Raw genomic sequence first — 18,202 nt, 5'->3', positions numbered from 1 at the left:
AGTGTCTGAGCATACAGTTGCAAGAAAAAGTATGTGAACCCCTTGGGATTACGTGGAGTTTTGCATGAATTGGGCATAAAATGTGCTCTGAACGTCATCTAAGTCACAACAATAGAAGAACACAGTCTGCTGAACATAATACTACACAAACATTAGATGTTGCCATTGTTTAATTGCACATAATATGTAAACATTCACAGTGCAGGGAGGAAAAAGTATGTGAACCTTTGGACTTAATAACTGGTTGACCCTCCTTTGGCAGCAATAACCTCAACCAAACGTTGGGATCAAGACCTGGAGCAGTGGGAGCATAGAGGACAGCACACCCTGGGATCCCCAAGGGGGAAGGCTGCCACATGTACTGTAGCAAGCTTTCAAAAGACAGTGTTGGGCTCAAACCTTCGTCCTTGTCCTGGGAGATCTTCAGAACAGCTAGAAGGGCTGGTGGTATCTTCAGGCTTTGGACCTGGAAGCAGCTCTATAGGGGGAGAGGAGACATCTCTGCATGTAGTTACAAGAAACTAAGCTGAGTTTGAGGGGCTGCAACATCTTCAATTGTAAAGGGCTGTTGCTACTTATTTATTTATTTCAGGTACTTATATAGTGGCATCAATTTTATGAAGTGCTTTACATATATATTATACAGTCACATCAGTCCCTAACCCTCAAGGGGTGTACAATCTACGGTCCTTAACTCACATTCATACATACTAGGGCCAATTTAGCTAAGAGCCAAGTAACCTACCAGCATGTCTTTGGAATCTGGGCAGAAACTCATGCAGGCATAGGGAGAACATGCAAACTCCAGGCAGGTGGTGCCAGGGCTGGGATTCAAACCAATGACCCTAGTACTACCAAGTGGAAGTGCTAACCATTTAGCCACTGTGCTGCTACTGATCCACGAAGACTGATGGCTTTCAAGGAAAAGAACAGTCCAGGATCTGTTTCTGTACATAGGAAGGAAGTTGTCCCCCCTTCCTTGATTCAAGCCAACCTGAACATCCCATAATCCCTATCCAAGTTATTTTCCCCCAATAAAATAACAAAACCAAGCTCGCTGGCTGTTCATTGACTTTGGATAAGAGTGTGGAAAATGCTGGTTGCCTGGCTGTGCGGAGCTTAGGAGTTTCCACAACACAGCTACCCTCACAGGGGTAGCTCTACACCACAGGTTCCAAACTGGCGGCCCTCCAGCTGTTGCCAAACTACGAGGCCCATGAGGCCCTGCAAGATTGACAATTACAAGCATGACTCCCAAAGGCATGATGGGACTTGTAGTTTCTCAGCAGCTGGAGGGCCGCCAATTTGACACCCCTGCTCTACACAATAAAGAGGTTCATGCATTGTTTTGTGGGATCCTGGGGATGTACTAGAACTGCAAGAGTGGAAGTGTGCATACAATGGGCTTTGATAGACTGATAGTGGAAGTGCAGTTAACAAGTTTTGTGTACTAATGCTGGTCATTGGCTGACCTCACCTGAGGGGTTTGAAGGTAAGCAGTTGTCACTCATGCAGCACTGGTTGCTGGTCACCATTTTGGTGTATGGGGTCCTCAGTGTAATGACATTTGAACATTGATCTGAGCTCCCGCAGGCCCTCAGAAACATCCAGGTAGGCACTGAAAATGTAGAAATATAGGCAGTTGAGTTGAAGGAACACAACAAGGAATATTTACTGACTGCTGTTTTCCTCGACACAAATCTACCAAATTAAGTTTTTTTTTAACTTACAAAATTGAGAAGAAATTTGACAGCAAAGTCTAACAAAATACAGCAAAGCTTAATGCGATTCATTTTCAAGTTTTTTTTTTTTTTTAAAGAATACTTGAACCTTTAAAACATATTACCCCCTTTATATCGTACAGGGACTACTTTGTTTTATAACATCTTCCTTCCTTCTGACTTTCTTTGTGTATATCACACCTAGACTGTGGAAACATTGTTCTGCTTACTTTCATCCTGTCTGCAGTCTGCACTTTATAGAAGAGGTCTACTCCACATACATGTTTGATTGAAAGCCTTTTGTGTACTTTTCAGCCCAGTGCCTGATTCAGGAACCATATGTCAGGGTCCTGTCCACGACAGAAGTTCTGGAAGATCTGGCATTTCTGCCAGTACTCTGCATGGCCGCAGAAGCACACATCAGCCTCAGTTTGGTGCCAGATGGCCTTTATAAGGAGGCTCATCACTTCCTCAAGTTGCTGGATGATCTCTGGCTCCCTTTGCCTTGTTCCTGTTTCCTGTGATTGTGACCTGTGATTTCCTGTTACCGACTCGGCTTGCTCCTGGACCTGTCTACTCTGCTTAACCCCTGATCTGACCTTGGCTTGGCTTATTCTCTCTCTCGCTTCTCTGTGTATGACCTCGGCTATCCCATCTGACTATGTCTTCTCTGATTCCCACCTGGTACCTGACCTTGGCTTGAATTAACTACCCAGTAAACATCTAAATCCTGGAAAGGCTTGCATACCAATCACAGGTGCCTCCTGTCTGCAGACCTATCTATGTGCACCAGCTGTGCTTCTGAGTGGACCACCAACCTGCACTCCTACAGGCGACCTGTGCAACTTTGGGCCTGACTCCCGCTGTTCCACTCTCAGGGGAGTCCGGAACATAGCCGCAAGGGAAGCCCTCTCTCAATTGGCCTCCATAACCAGGTACGTGATAACATAACTGGCAGGCCTACAAGTACTTGGCTGCCCCTAAGTCTTAAAACACAATGCAATAGTTCCTGGCCAGATGGCATCGGGACTAAGTGAAGATAAAAGGAAAGGTTGGCTTGTCAAGCGAGGGTCATGGTCAAAGGGGAAGAGGCTTATTATCACATACCTGGTGTTAGAGGCCAATGGAGAGAGGGCTTCCCTTGAGGCTAAGTTCCAGACTCCCCTGGATATGGGACAGAAGGAGTCGGCCCAAAGTAGCACAGGTCACCTGTAGAAGTGCTTGTCAGAGGTATACCCAGGAGCACAGCTGATGCAGTGGAATGGTGTCTGCAGACAGGTGGCACCCGTGAGAGGTATGCAGGCCTTCAGGGTAGCAGAGAACCACAGAGTAGTCGGTTCAAAGCCAAGGTCAGATGCCGGGTGGAGATTGGAGCAGACATAGTCAATAGGATAGCCGGGGTCATACACAGGAGAGCAGGTGAGAATATCTATTAGCCAAGCTGGGTCAGATCAGGAGAGCAGGTGCAAATATCTATTAGTCGGGGGAGAGCAGCTATGGATATTTATTAGCCAAGCCAGGTCAGATCAGGAGAGCAGGTGCGAATATCTATTAGCCAAGCCGGGTCAGATCAGGAGAGCAGGTGAGAATATCTATTAGCCAAGCCGGGTCAGATCAGGAGAGTAGGTGCAAATATCTATTAGCTGGGTCAGATCAGGAGAGCAGGTACGAATATCCATTAGCTGGGTCAGATCAGGAGTCAGGCAGAGAAGACAGGTCCAAGAACAAGCCAAATCGGTAACAGCAGATCACAGTAGCATGGACAAAGGAACTGGGGAGCCAGAGATCAACCAGCAATTTGAGGGAGTGATGGGCTTCCTTATAAAGGCCATCTGGCGCCAAACTTGGCTAATGCTTGCATAACTATGTGCGAGTGCGCATGCATGTTCCGGCTCACGTCCGTGCGCATAGATTTTCACCAGCGTGCTTTTCTGCGGCCATGCAAGGCACTGGCAGGAATGCCAGGTCCCCAAGTACCTCCTCTGTGGACAGAGCCCTGACACTTATGGTGGTCTGGAAAGGTAGTAGCTGGTAGCATAATCCAGAAAACAGTTCAGGGCAGGTATTGGGCAATTCTAATCCAGTAAACAGTCCGAGGTCAAGGCTGGTGGCAATCCAAGTTCAAGGCAGATCTAAGCAACAGGGAAATCCAAGACCGGTTGACGGGCAAGGACAAGTGAGCTATGACTAGTAGGGAGTTAGAAAGTATAGTGCCATCACAAGGCCAAAGCTCTGGGCTTGTGGCGTTCAATTAGAGTTCCACAGCAATGAAACCAATGAGGGGCAGAGGAGGCAGGGTAGCCTGAAGCAGGGGTGAACTGACCATTTGGAAACTCGGGCACTGCCCAAGGGCCCGGGGTCAGTAGGGGGCCCCATGAGATGCCCCTGGTACCTTTTTCATACGCTTTTTTGAGTTTGGGCAAGGACACAGGGACCCCATGATCCCCTATTGCCCGGGGGCCCCATGAGTTGTCAGTCCGCCCCTGGCCTGAAGTGACCACTACATAACAACTAGGACACTTAGCTGGGGAGGTACGGCCAATCAAAGTAGAAGATGCATCAGGCCAGGAGAGGAGAGCCCTTCTAACGTTCAGTGCCGGGATGATTTACTTGCTGCACTGCACTCACTTTAAGGAGGTGTCCCCTGCATAGTCTCTGCCCATCATACAGAATGCATACCTATAGGGATCTCTCATGCCATTCTTGTTCTCAACTTTGGTCCATGATGGAGGTATGCTCTCTACAGAGTAGCTAAACCTGAGTGGGCGCAGTCTACATGCAGCAGTTTGTGATCTCCAGTGATTAAGTGAATGTATTGCAGCACAGAGATCATCATTTATGGATCCTAGCAATAAGGAAGCGGAGAAAAACACATAAAAGAAGAACATGTACGCTGTCCTACCAGCTGACAGAAGCAGCGATGTGTTTCATTCCAAAACTGAATTTACCTCTGTGAATAGTCCTGTAAAATTGCAAAGCAATCACATAAACTGAGGTTACAATATGCTTTCATTGATGTCTCTTTCATATGCTAACAATAAACACATTTATTGCAGACAGAACTCATCATATATAACCTTGCAATCCAGATATATCTTAGCTTTAACAAACCATAAATAGACTCATACAGTATGTATCAAATATGTATCAAAGGGAAAAGGAGGAGACCTTCACTGGGGTTCTGCTGGAAGCTAAAAACGGCTCTGCGGTAATGTGAGGATAAACTTTATTAACAAATACAATGCACTTGCTGTTCTTGTTTAAAAAGAATAAAAATAGGCTGCAATTTCAGCGAACAACTAAAAGATGGCTCCCTACTCAACACAATAATATGACTGACAGTACAAAATGCCTTCTGTGATCTTAGTCCTTATCTACAGTTACAGTGCGCACTGCAGACAGGATGAATGTGAACAGTGCAATGGCGACACTGCGCAGGAAAATAAAACATATACACAAGAGTTATGTTTGAAAATTAGCTTCATGAACTCAAAAAGTACAGCCATACCTCACCTCAGCCCCAAATGTATTAATATCCCACATGGAAGAAAAATATATTTAATTCAATATATTTAAAAATATATTTCAATATATGCAATATATATATATACACTGCATGTTGAAATGTGTTTTTATTACAAAATATATGAAAAATATTTTTAAAAATACATTTCAAATATACTGTATGTCTTTATTCTCATATTCAATAATTCAATATATTTAAAAATATATTTCAATATATATTTCTCTCTCTCTCTCTCTCTCTCGCTCTCTCTCTCTCTCCCTCTCTCTCTCTATATATATATATATATATATATACTGCATGTTGAAATGTGTTTTTATTACAAAATATATAAAAAATATTTTTAAAAGTACATTTCAAATATACTGTATGTCTTTATTCTCATATTCAATAATTCAATATATTTACAAATATATATATATATGTATATATATATATATATATATACACACTGCATGTTGAAATGTGTTTTATTACAAAATATATCAAAAATATTTTTCAAAAATACATTTCAAATATACTGTATGTCTTTATTCTCATATTCAATATATTTACAAATATATATATATATATATATATATATATATATATACTGCATGTTGAAATGCATTTTTATTACAGAATATCTAAAAACTATTCTTTAAAAATACATTTCAAATATACTGTATGTCTTTATTTTCATATGAAATAATTTAATAATTCAATATATTTAAAAATATATTTATATATATATATATATATACACTGCATGTTGAAATGTGTTATTATTACAAAATAAAATAAAAATATTTTTAAAACTACATTTCAAATATACTGTATGTCTTTAAAAATGCAAATCTACATTTTTGGAAGGCATTTACAAATATATATGTTAAAATGACTTTTTTTATATGTTAAAAAAAATCTGAAGAATATATTTTTAAAAAAATATATTTTTAAAAATATATATTTTTTCAAATATATTCTTCAGATTTATGTTTAACATATAAAAAAGTAATTTTAACATATATTTTTACAAATATTTGTAAATGCCTTCCAACAATGCAGATTTGTATTTCTAAAGACATACAGTATATTTGAAATGTATTTTTAAAAATGTTTTCATATATTTTGTAATAAAAACGCATTTCAACATGCAGTGTGTGTGTGTATATATATATATATATTGAAATATATTGAATATGGCTAAAATTGTAGTATTTCAAATATATGGTAATATATTTGGGAAGAATAGTTTTAAAATATATTTCAAATATATTTTTCTTCCATGTGGGATGTTTCATACATACAGATATTGGATTGCTGCTCTTTATCACATTCCATATACATGACCTGACTGCAGTCCTCATTCAACACAAAGATCCTATATGACATGTAAAAATTTAGTGATTTTACTGTTCACTTACCCCCACCAAGATTCTGACTTCCAGGATATGAGGGATCTGTTGAAGGTAATAAAATAAAATAAAATAAATATTTCCAGCACGTTGCTCCAGAGTAGAGTTTCTCTGTTACTAATATTGTGCCTCTGTAGCCTTGCAGAGCTGAGTTCTGATTTTTACCAGGGCTTTGTTTGCATGGAGTTTGTATGTTTGTTCTGTATTTGTGTGGGTTTCCTCCAGGAATGCAGACAAATATTCTAACCCTCCCTCATCCACCTATCTCTGGAGTACAGCAAGTCTGTGGTCCTGTTACATGCCTACTAATGAAGGGGGATGAGACTGGAAGAGGAGGACATGGGATGGGGGGGGGATATGACTGGAGGAGGAGGAGGACATGGGATGGAGGCAGAGGAGGACATGGGATGGTGGACATGGGATGGAGGACATAATATGAGAAGAAGATGGTATGGAGGAGATTGGACTGGAGGAGGAGCAGGACATGGTTTGGTGGAGATGGGACTGGATGGTGGAGGTGGAGGAAGACATTGGATGGAGGGGATTGGACCGGAGAGGGAGGACAAGGGATGGAGGAGATGGGACTGGAGGAGGAGGACCTAGGATGGAGGAGATGGAACTGGAGGTGGAGGAGGAGATGGGACTGTAGGAGGAGGACAATGGATGGAGGAGGAGGAGGAGGACATAGGATGGGAGAGACGAGACTGGAAGAGGAGTCCATGGGATGGAGGACATGATATGAGAAGAAGATGTTATGGAGGAGATTGGACTGGAGGAGGTACAGGACATGGTTTGGTGGAGATGGAACTGGAGGAGGAGGACATGGGATGGAGGGGATTGGACCATTGGACCGGAGAGGGAGGACAAGGGATGGAGGAGATGGAACTGGAGGAGGAAGACATAGTATGGAGGAGATGGAACTGTAGGAGGAGGACAAGGTATGGAGGAGGAGGAGATAGGATATAGGAGATGGGACTGCAGGAGGAGGAGGAGGACATGAGATGAAGGAGAAGGAGGACATAGGATGGGGGAGACGAGACTGGAAGAGGAGGACATGGGATGGAGGACATGATATGAGAAGAAGATGGTATGGAGGAGATTGGACTGGAGGAGGAGCAGGACATGGTTTGGTGGAGATGAAACTGGAGGAGGGGGACATGTGATGGAGGGGATTGGATCGGAGAGGGAGGACAAGGGATGGAGGACATGCGACTAGAGGAGGAGGAGGACATAGGATGGATGAGATGGAACTGGAGGTGGAGGAGGAGATGGGACTGTAGGAGAACAAGGGATGGAGGAGGAGGAGATAGGATGTAGGAGATGGGACAGCAGGAGGAGGAGGACATGAGATGGACGAGGAGGAGGACATAGGATAGGGGAGTCGAGACTGGTAGAGGAGGATATGGGATGGAGGAGATGGGACTGGAGGAGGAGGAGATGGAAATGGAGGAGGACATGGGATGGAGGATATAATAAGTCATAAGAATGTTAAAATAAAAGTGAGTGCACTGAAGTACTGAAGTGGGATGGCCAGTGGGTGAATTTGGTGGGATGGCCAGTGGGGGAGGCCTGGGGAATGTTGGTAGTCAGGCCCAGGGGGCCCAGGCCTGAAGCTGTTTAAGGGGCCTGAAAATGTCTGATGGGCTGACTGTGGGGTTTGGCTCAGGTGTAGTGCTTAAGAATACAGTACAGTTGCCAAAAAGGCTTTTTTTGCCCATTTTATTGAGAAAAGATTAAGTTGCAAAATAGAAAAGTGTCGCCCCGGCAGAAGGTTTCAGCGTTCCTTCTCTAATGCTATACCACAATGCCAATATTTCTGGCTTACTCTTGCAGCATTGCTGCTCTGACCTCACACTTTAGGTCCCTTGTCTAGACCTCCAGACCTTCTCATAAAACCCAGACTCCTCTTGTGTCTCCCTCTCAGCTCCTTGTGCACTTTCCCATACCCTGACCTCTGAGCCGCCTGTCTCCTGGGTGGGGCCCTAAATCATAGTCAGCCCCTACAATAAAACGGTTGTGCACACCTGCACAATCAGGACGCTGGTTGCCATTAAAACTTGGACCCAGGGTTGGAAGCTTCATCCTACCCTAGCCAGTACTCTACAAAGCCTCCGGGCTCCAAAACCCATACCAGGATTTACCAATGTTTGAGAAAAGTCCAACTTCTAAAGAGATACACATCCCAGAGCCCCTCAACCTGCAAGTTTGGGTGACACCCAAGTTCCTCTAATACTGTAGCAAGCAGTCTCACAATACTTAGCAATGAAAACAATTTAAGATATATTCGAGGTGGTAACAAAAAGTTTAGAGACATCAACATTCGTAAGTCATTTTGCCAAAAGACATCGTCCTGCGTGTACATCGGGAGCTGTGCAACTGGTGCTATTCTGACCACGTGCGTTACCATGCCAGCTATTTCATCATGGACAGCAAGTTAGAACAAAGAACATGAAACTGTCACAGGCAAGATGGTCAGGACTCACCTATCCGGTACTGGACCAGGCTGGAGATACACACATTGGATCCATTCAGACAGAGCACAGATTCCCCCACGCAGGGCTTTCCAGAGAGATCTTTACATTCAAAGCACTTCAATGCATTACCTGAAAAATGGAAACCCCCAGATCAATATCATCCATAAAAACTTACATTGATAAAGAAAACTTTTTATTATTATTATTTTCATTATTATTATTATTTTTAATTATTATTATTTATTTATTTTATTATTATTATTATTAATTTTATTATTTTTATTATACAGGATTTATGTAACGCCAACAGTCTGTGCAGCGCTTTACAAAATAAAGGCAGACAGTACAGTTCCAATACAATTAAATGTAAGACGATTAGGAGGGCCCAGATCATGTGAGCTTACAAAAGAACAGGCAAATAAATATGTAGCGCCCTCTAGGGGTGCTAGTGAGTTAAATTTAGCTTGGCTCACAGTAGTGAAGTGAGTGTGTCTGATTGTGTTACTTTAGGCCAGGCTGGAGGGCTCTACAGGTCAGGACTCTGTTACCTCCCCCCTGGTTCTGTAGTCTTCCAGAAGATTCTAGAAGCCAGTGGGCAAAGGGGTGGAGACCAAGATCTGCATGTTCATGGGAGTCTGACCAATCCCAGGCAGGGGGGCCTGGCAGAATGGCAGCTAGGCCCATAAATATTAGACAGCCTTGCCAGCAGGGGAGTTGGGTGATTGGGCGGAAGATGGGGTGTTGAGGATGGTGAGGACTGGGAGGGGACTCGGGGAAAGGGGGGCTCTGCCTCCAGGCTAGAGCTGAGGCAGAAGGAAGGAGAGGTTTATACAGAGGGAATCGCACCACCCAAGTCCTATCCAGAGGGTACCCTGTTCAGCATGGAAGACTAGGACAGATAAAAGTTCTGAACAAGCAGTCCTATGCAAAACCGCAGGATACAAGGGACAGAGTGAGCACCTCTACACCCCCCCAGGGGGGTACATGGAAGAGAGCTTCCAGGTGCAATACCCAGCAAGTTCTCCCTGGGACAGTGCTAAGGACTGTTCTGGAATCCCTTGCTTTGGGATACTCTTCAAGGCACGGTTGACCATCCCCTCCTCCTCAAAAAACTCCACTCTCTTGGCCTCAGAGACTCCGCCCTCTCCTGGCTCTCCTCCTATCTATCGCAGCGCTTCTTCAGTGTTTCCTATAATGCTGCCACCTCCCCCTCTCTCCCCCTCTCTCTTGGGGTCCCTCAAGGTTCTGTCCTCGGACCCCTCCTCTTCTCCATCTACACCTCCTCCCTTGGCCAATTGATAAACTCCCACGGCTTCAACTACCATCTCTATGCCGACGACAAACAAATCTATCTCTCTACCCCTCACCACACCCCCTCAGTCTCCAATCGCATCACAAGCCTACTAAGTGACATATCGTATTGGATGTCACTCCACTTCCTCAAACTCAACCTTTCCAAAACTGAGCTCATACTATTCCCCCCAGCCCGTGCCCCCTCCCCCCAACTTCACCATCGAGATTAATAACACCACCATCAGTCCCACAGCCACTCCTTAGGGGGTAACTACAATTAAATAACAGTTATACAGGCCACAGACTGCTTATGAAAAGTGTCTTCCCTGCAGCCTTACTTGGTAAGTGAGACCTACTTTCTGACCACTTAACCCAACCAAGCATGTAAAACATGAGGCTTCAGAATGTACAGACCGCAGTCAAGAGTGTAGATCACTTGCTTACAGTGTAGATCACCACCTCCAGCCCAAACCATTGATACAAGGCAGGATGGATCCACCACACCATGACACCACCATATTGAACCATTGATACAAGGCAGGATGGATCCACCACACTGTGACACCACCAGCCTGACCCATTGATACAAGGCAGGATGGATCCACCACACCATGACACCACCAACCTGAACCGTTAATACATGGCAGGATGGATCCACCACACCATAACACCACCACCACCACCAGCCTGAACCGTTGATACAAGGCAAGATGGATCCACCACACCATGATACCACCACCACCAGCCTGAACCGTTGATACAAGGCAGGATGGATCCACCACACCATGACACCACCAGCCTGAACCATTGATACAAAGCAGATGGATCTTCCACACCATGACAACACCATCCTGAACCATTGATACAAGGCAGGATGGATCCACCACACCATGACACCACCATCCTGAACCATTTATACAATGTAGGATGGATCCATGCTTTCATGTTGTTTATGCCAAGTTCTGACCCTATAATCTGAATGTCGCAGCTGAACTAGTCTGCCCATTCTCCTCTGACCTCTGACATCATCACGGCATTTTTGTCCACACACCTGCTGCTCACTGGATATTTTCTCTTTTTTGGACCATTCTCTGTAAACCCTAGAGATGGTTGTGCGGGAAAATCCCAGTAGATCAACAGTTTTTGAAATACTAAGACCAGCCCATCTGGCATCAACAACCATGCCACATTCAAAGTCACTTAAATCCTCTTTCTTTCCCATTCAGATGATCAGTTTGAACTTCAGTAAGTCATCTTCACCATGTCTAGATGCCTAAATGCATTGAGCTGCTGTCATGTGATTGGCTGATTAGCAATTTGTGTTACCAAGTGATTGAACAGGTGCACCTAATAAAGTGTATATTATTTAATTGAGTTCGCTAAATGCCAGGTGAATGTACAGGGAGGTTGTCTCCCTCTCTTTTATAAACAGGACTGTGGGCACTCTTTCCCATTGATAGAAAAGAATTGCCAAATGGCAGTAAAGGTAGGAGTCTCTAATGGGAAGGTGCACAGTGTGGAGGCTCTCTGTTCCTAGTGTGGAGGTATTCTGTCCCTATTAGAGAGGCTCCTTAGGAGCTCTTTGTCTCTAGGGGGAGAGATACTCTGTCCCTAGTGGGGCCTCTCAGTCTCTAGAGGGTAGATGCTTTGTCCCTAGTGGGAAAACTCTCTATCTCTGGTGGGGAGGCTCTCTGTCCCTAGTGGGGGGCTCTCAGTCTCTAAAGGGGAGATCCTCTGTCAATAGTGGAGAGTCTCTCTATCCCTAGTGGGGGGTTCTCAGTCTCTGGAGGGTAGATGCTCTGTCCCTAGTGGAGAGACTCTCTGTCCCTAGTAGGGGGCTCTCAGTCTCTAGAGGGTAGATGCTCTGTCCCTAGTGGGGAGACTCTCTGTCCCTGGCAGGGAGACTCTCTGTCCCTAGTGGGGCCTCTCAGTCTCTAGAGGGTAGATGCTTTGTCCCTAGTGGGAAAAATCTCTGTCTCTGGTGGGGAGGCTCTCTGTCCCTAGTAGGGGGCTCTCAGTCTCTAGAGGGTAGATGCTCTGTCCCTAGTAGGGGGCTCTCAGTCTCTAGAGGGTAGATGCTCTGTCCCTAGTGGGGAGACTCTCTGTCCCTGGTGGGGAGGCTCTCTGTCCCTAGTAGGGGGCTCTCAGTTTCTAGAGGGTAGATGCTCTGTCCCTAGAAGAGGGCTCTCAGTCTCTAGAGGGTAGATGCTCTGTCCCTAGTGGGGAGACTCTCTGTCCCTGACAGGATGGTTCTCTGTCCCTAGTGGGGGGCTCTTAGTCTTTAAAGGGTAGATGCTCTGTCCTTAGTAGGGGGCTCTCAGTTTCTAGAGAGTAGATGCTCTGTCCCTATTGGGGAGACTCTCTGTCCCTAGTGGGGAGACTCTCTGTCCCTGGTGGGGAGGCTCTCTGTCCCTACAGCAGTCTTTCTCAACCAGGGTGCCCAGGCACCTTGGGGTGCCTTGAGGTCTCTTCAGGGGTGCCTTGGCAAAATGGCTAAACATTGTCCAAAACTTGTATACAAGCCAGCGGGTGGAACAAGCCGGCCTTTTAGTTACACAAAGCCACAGGTCTTCATTGTGCGCCATTGCAACCTTCTAGCCGCTGGCGTCCTGACAATCAATGACATCATCAGTTTATAAGGAGGATGTCAGCTGCCTGCACAGCATCCTATTTTGACCCTCCCCCGCCCCTCTCCATCAATGCTGGGGTCACATTAGCTCAGCGATGGAGAAAACCTGAAAGAAAAACACCGGAATACTGGTCAGTACTGATGTGCAAATGCGTTAGAGAAGCTCTTTAGGAGGCTCTGTGTCTCTAGTGGGGAGATCCTCTGTCCCTAGTGGGAAGGCTTTCTGTCCCCATTAGAGAGGCTCTTTAGGAGGCTCTTTGTCTCTAGTGGGGAGATGCTCTGTCCCTAGATGGCAGGTGACCTGTCCCTAGGGATTCTGTTTCTAGTTGGTAGGTGATCTGTTAGTGGTGGGACGATGCTTTTTCCCTAGGGGGGAAGTGTCCTGTTCCAAGAGGACAGGCTGTCTGTCCTTAGTGTAGAGAAGCTCTCTCCATCGGGGTCAGGAGTTCTATCCCAAGAGAGAGGTACCCTATTGATAGTGGGTGGTGTTTTTTCCCTTCTGGAAAGGTGCCTAGGACCGTGGGTGTAGCTCTACCCCAGAAGGGGCTGCTGTAGATTTAACAGGTTCTTTCTCAAAGCAATGCAGAGGCAGCCAGGCACACAGCAACAGTCCCTTCACTCCTGCTCAATAAACAGTGTCAGGATGTCTTTTAGGTATTTATTGTTTAAGAATCTTGTAACAGGAGGAGAACAATGGGGAATGGGATACCCTAAAACGCTTGAGCACAGTTCTTCAGAGGACACTTCTCTCTCTAAGCATCTGCAACACAGTCTTTCACAGCTGGGGACCATGAGACAAAGTTCAGCACAGACAATGACAGATTGAAACAGTCTAAGTCCTTGCAGCTGGGGGCCACAAGGTAAATTGGTAGCACACATAAGCAGACTGGAACAGTCCAAGTCGTTACAGCTAGGGACCAAAAGGTTAATTTGTAGCACAAGTAGACACCTGGAACAGTCCACACATCCATGGTTGAGGACCATGAATAAACTGGAGCACAGGGACTTTATTCACAGATTCCGGAGTAGGACAAGTCCATAGGCTCCGTCCGTAGGTCCAGCAGCCAATCCAGTAGTGCTCCAGGGGCAAACAGCCCCTTCAAGCTCCAAAATCAGTTTCCTCTCAGGGAAAGACAGTCTGACCAGAACTGCAAACAATTTACCACCTCTCTCACCACCTACTGGGCACATCTCCCTAGGGATTGGCCAGCGCATGCCAAATATTCAGACTAGGCATTAGAATTTCCCACCCTAAATTCTGGAAGTTTCTTCACAGAGGCTGGGGGAACAAATCCTCAACACCTAGATTGCTTGACATTAGTGATGAGCAGAATTGAGATACTTGTGCACCTCGGATAAACTAGATAAAGAGATTCATTAAAGTATCAATCAGGGGCAGACTGACCATTTGGAAACTCGGGCACTGCCCGAGGGCCCGGGGTCAGTAGGGGGCCCCATGAGATGCCCCTGGTACCTTTTTCATAGGCTTTTTTGAGTTTGGGCAAGGACACAGGGGCCCCATGATCCCCTATTGCCCGGGGGCCCCATGAGTTGTCAGTCTGCCCCTGGTATCAATCAGCAGAGTGAAATACAACGAAGTTTCTTCACAGAGGCTGGGGGAACAAATCCTCAACACCTAGATTGCTTGACATTAGTGATGAGCAGAATTGAGATACTTGTGCACCTCGGATAAACTAGATAAAGAGATTCATTAAAGTATCAATCAGGGGCAGACTGACCATTTGGAAACTCGGGCACTGCCCGAGGGCCCGGGGTCAGTAGGGGGCCCCATGAGATGCCCCTGGTACCTTTTTCATAGGCTTTTTTGAGTTTGGGCAAGGACACAGGGGCCCCATGATCCCCTATTGCCCGGGGGCCCCATGAGTTGTCAGTCCGCCCCTGGTATCAATCAGCAGAGTGAAATACAACCTCCACTCCAAATCCTTGGCAGGACAGATTTCTGAGGTTTGCCCATGATCATTGAATACTTGATGTCTAAATCGACCCCTCTGCGGAATCATTTGCCAACCACCCAATAATGTTCGGATAGTCCATTAAAAAGTTTGCAGGGAATTTCTGTAGAAAAATAAAATCCTGCTTTCAGTATCAGCGTATCACATATTTTTTGTTACCCCATCTACAATTAATTGCCAAAAATATTGGGGTTTTTAGGGCACCTACCATCCATATCAGTGCAACATTGTATATATAAAATAATCTTCTCAAATTTTATTATACACAAAGCATTAAAGCATTGATTACTTCATAAAAATAGGATGCCACCTAATTATAATGTTCAAACCCATGCATAATGAAATATATCCATAACTCTGTAGGTCAACTCTAACGGCAACGAAGTTATGCCAATGTAATAGAAGCATCCTATAGCCATCATATCGAAACATAATTAGCAGCTGAGTGAAGACCACCAAATAGTATCAAAATTTCATGCAGTCATGCTTCCAAAAAACACACCATACAACCAAACCTGATAATATTACAAAAATCTGAGCTGCAATTTGTTGGCCATAAAACCTACACTTTTCTGGAAAGACGCCTCTGGTCTCCATCATTGATCAGTGAAGATCAGACCTAAAGGTGGGAATTTCTGGACTCTACGGAGAGATGGAGAAGGGGGACACTCACCTCCAGCGATGAAGAAGGCCAAGACGTAGACCAGACAGGAGGCTGGCGTGGTGGCCCAAGCACTCCGTGCTGGCTCCATGGATGAGAGTGGCAGAGTTTAACGATCTACTGAATTCATTCCTGACTGCAGTGTCAGTGGAATCACGGCACTCCGAGGGTGTGATTTGACAGCCTAATAATAGTTAAACCAGTTCAGTCATTGTGGGGTGTGAGGTGTTTGGTGACATTTCTTGTACAAACGTGTTCACCCATCACTCAGCTATGGAAAATCCCCCTACGATGAGCTATTACTGTGACTTTGTTCCTAAATTAAATAGGCTGAAAAAAAGATTCACATCCATAAAGTGATTGTATCACAAACTCCACCAGTTTTGGTCCAGAGGAGGCAACCAGCTCCCTCCCTTCACTGGGAATTGTAGCCACTTTATTATTATTATACAGGATTTATATATCACCAACAGTTTGCACAATGCTTTATAACAGTGGTTTCCAAATTGTGGATGTGGCCCTTTGCTGGCCTTTATCCGGCCCTTGAGGCAACATTCCATCCACTGACACCAGTGATGGAGCATTATTCCTTCCCTAAATACCAACAATAGAGCACCATTTTTCCCACTGATACCTACAATGGGATACTATACCTCCCACTAAAACAAATGATGGGGAACTATTCCTACAAGTGACATCAAGATAGGGCACTAGTCCTGCCACTGATACCAATGATGGGGCACTTTTTATCCAATTGACACCAACGATAGGGCACTAGTCCTGCCACTGACACCAATGATGGGACACTATTCCTCCCACTGACACCAATGATGGGACACTATTTCTCCCACTGACACCAATGATGGGGCACTATTCCTCCCACTGACACCAATGATAGGACACTATTCCTCCCACTGATACCAATGATGGGGCACTATTCCTCCCACTGATATCAAGATAGGGCACTAATCCTGCCACTGATACCAATGATGGGGCACTATTCCTCCCACTGACACCAATGATGGGGTACTATTCCTCCCAGTGACACCAATGATGGGGTACTATTCCTCGCACTAATACCAATGATAGGACACTATTCCGCCCACTAATACCAATGATGGGGTACTATTCCTCCCATTGACACCAATGATAGGGCACTATTCCTTCAACTAATACCAATAATGGGGAACTATTTTTCCCACTAATACAAATGAGGAGACGCTGTTTACTTCCACTGGCCCTTTGTTTGGAAAGTTTGGAGACCCCTTTTCATGTACGTGATAAAAGTCTGTATTGACGAGGTCAGCCTCTCTTGTATCTCCAACCCAGGCCCCACTGAAGGTGGAACAGATGGTGCTGAGGGATTGGAGAAACACGAGTTCCTGTGGGTATTGATTGTAGAACTTGCGGCTGGAGGTGTAACCTCGGTAAATCAAGCAAGGCATCCAGTCAGGAACAGAGGAGATGCTGGAACGGCCAGCAGAGGTTAAGGAAGCACTCCATTGGAACTGCAAGATCTGGGTATGTGGCTTGCCAGAACTTCTAATAAGCGTGAGGCCGGAACACACCGTGACAACCGGAGCTGATATAATGGATAGCCAGGACAAGCACTCAGCAGGATTGTAGAGACAAACTGGAGCCGGAAGCATAGTCAGAGTAATAGCCAGGGTCAGCAACGAGCAGGCAATGAGGTACCAGAACATCAGACAGGGACGAGGTCAGGAGGAAGCCAGAATCAGAAACCGACGAGCAGAAGCATAAACAGAATCCAAGAGCAAGTCATTGACAAGCCGGGTCAGTACCGGATACACACAGGATACAGCAGGACACAGGGAATTAGCTGAAGACCAGTCAGCACTGGTAGAGAGTAAGACCCTCCTTTAAATAGTCCATCTGGCGCCAGAAACTGTGTGCACACTCCCGCGTGTGTGAACCCCATGTGCGTGCATTCTTGCGTGCATGCGCAAGCCTATGCTCATTTTTATTAGCAATGTGCCCTTGCTCATTTCTATGCGCGATGTTGCACACATGCGCATGTCTGTACGCCAGTCGCCATACAAGAATTCCCTTACACCCCTGCTTTATAGTAAAGGAAGACAGTACAGTTACAATCAAATTTAATACATAGGGGTTAGGGGGACCCCGCTTATGACAGCTTACAATCTAATAGCCAGAGGAGAGGGGTAATAATGCCGGCTATATACTAGAAGATTTTCGAATGAATATTGTATGAACATTTGTACAAAAACTCCTATCAGTACCTTCGACATCTTGATGAATGGTGTTAGAAAGTACTTAAAAAAAGTTTGCTTTTAACATTTGATTTGGGAGTAAATGGACTTTGCCACATTCACTCTTACAAATTTGTCTGAGGATAATTTTCCATCCTGCTCCTTCAAATTTTCCTGTCACTATGGTGGAAATGGAATGTCAGTTTGACCCCAGTAACCATTAAAAAGTTGAACAATGTTCTTGAAATGAAAATTTTACAAAATTGTACTAGTATTTGGCAGCATAACTGTGTGGGAAAG

At 45.1% G+C, this 18,202-nt stretch overlaps 1 protein-coding gene across 1 annotated transcript in view; it reads right to left on the bottom strand.

The window, feature by feature from the left end:
- Positions 1–15,823, bottom strand: part of LOC149429182 (phospholipase A2 inhibitor gamma subunit B-like) — a 30,537-nt gene extending 14,714 nt beyond the window's left edge. The window contains exons 1-4 of the mRNA XM_089666632.1: positions 15,684–15,823; positions 9,125–9,244; positions 6,651–6,686; positions 1,478–1,618 (exon numbers count right to left, since the gene is read on the bottom strand). Of these exons, the coding sequence (XP_089522758.1) occupies positions 1,478–1,618; positions 6,651–6,686; positions 9,125–9,244; positions 15,684–15,762 (376 nt within the window). The 5' untranslated portion in view covers positions 15,763–15,823. The remainder of the gene's footprint in view (positions 1–1,477; positions 1,619–6,650; positions 6,687–9,124; positions 9,245–15,683) is intronic.
- Between the last annotated feature and the right edge of the window lie 2,379 nt (positions 15,824–18,202).

Source organism: Staurois parvus, unplaced genomic scaffold, assembly GCF_062004578.1.
Source record: "Staurois parvus isolate SC_StPar_1 unplaced genomic scaffold, SC_StPar_1.0 ptg002756l, whole genome shotgun sequence".
NCBI classification, from domain to species: domain Eukaryota; kingdom Metazoa; phylum Chordata; class Amphibia; order Anura; family Ranidae; genus Staurois; species Staurois parvus.
Note: the sequence above shows the minus strand (reverse complement) of the source record. Positions and strands in the feature narration are given on the sequence as shown.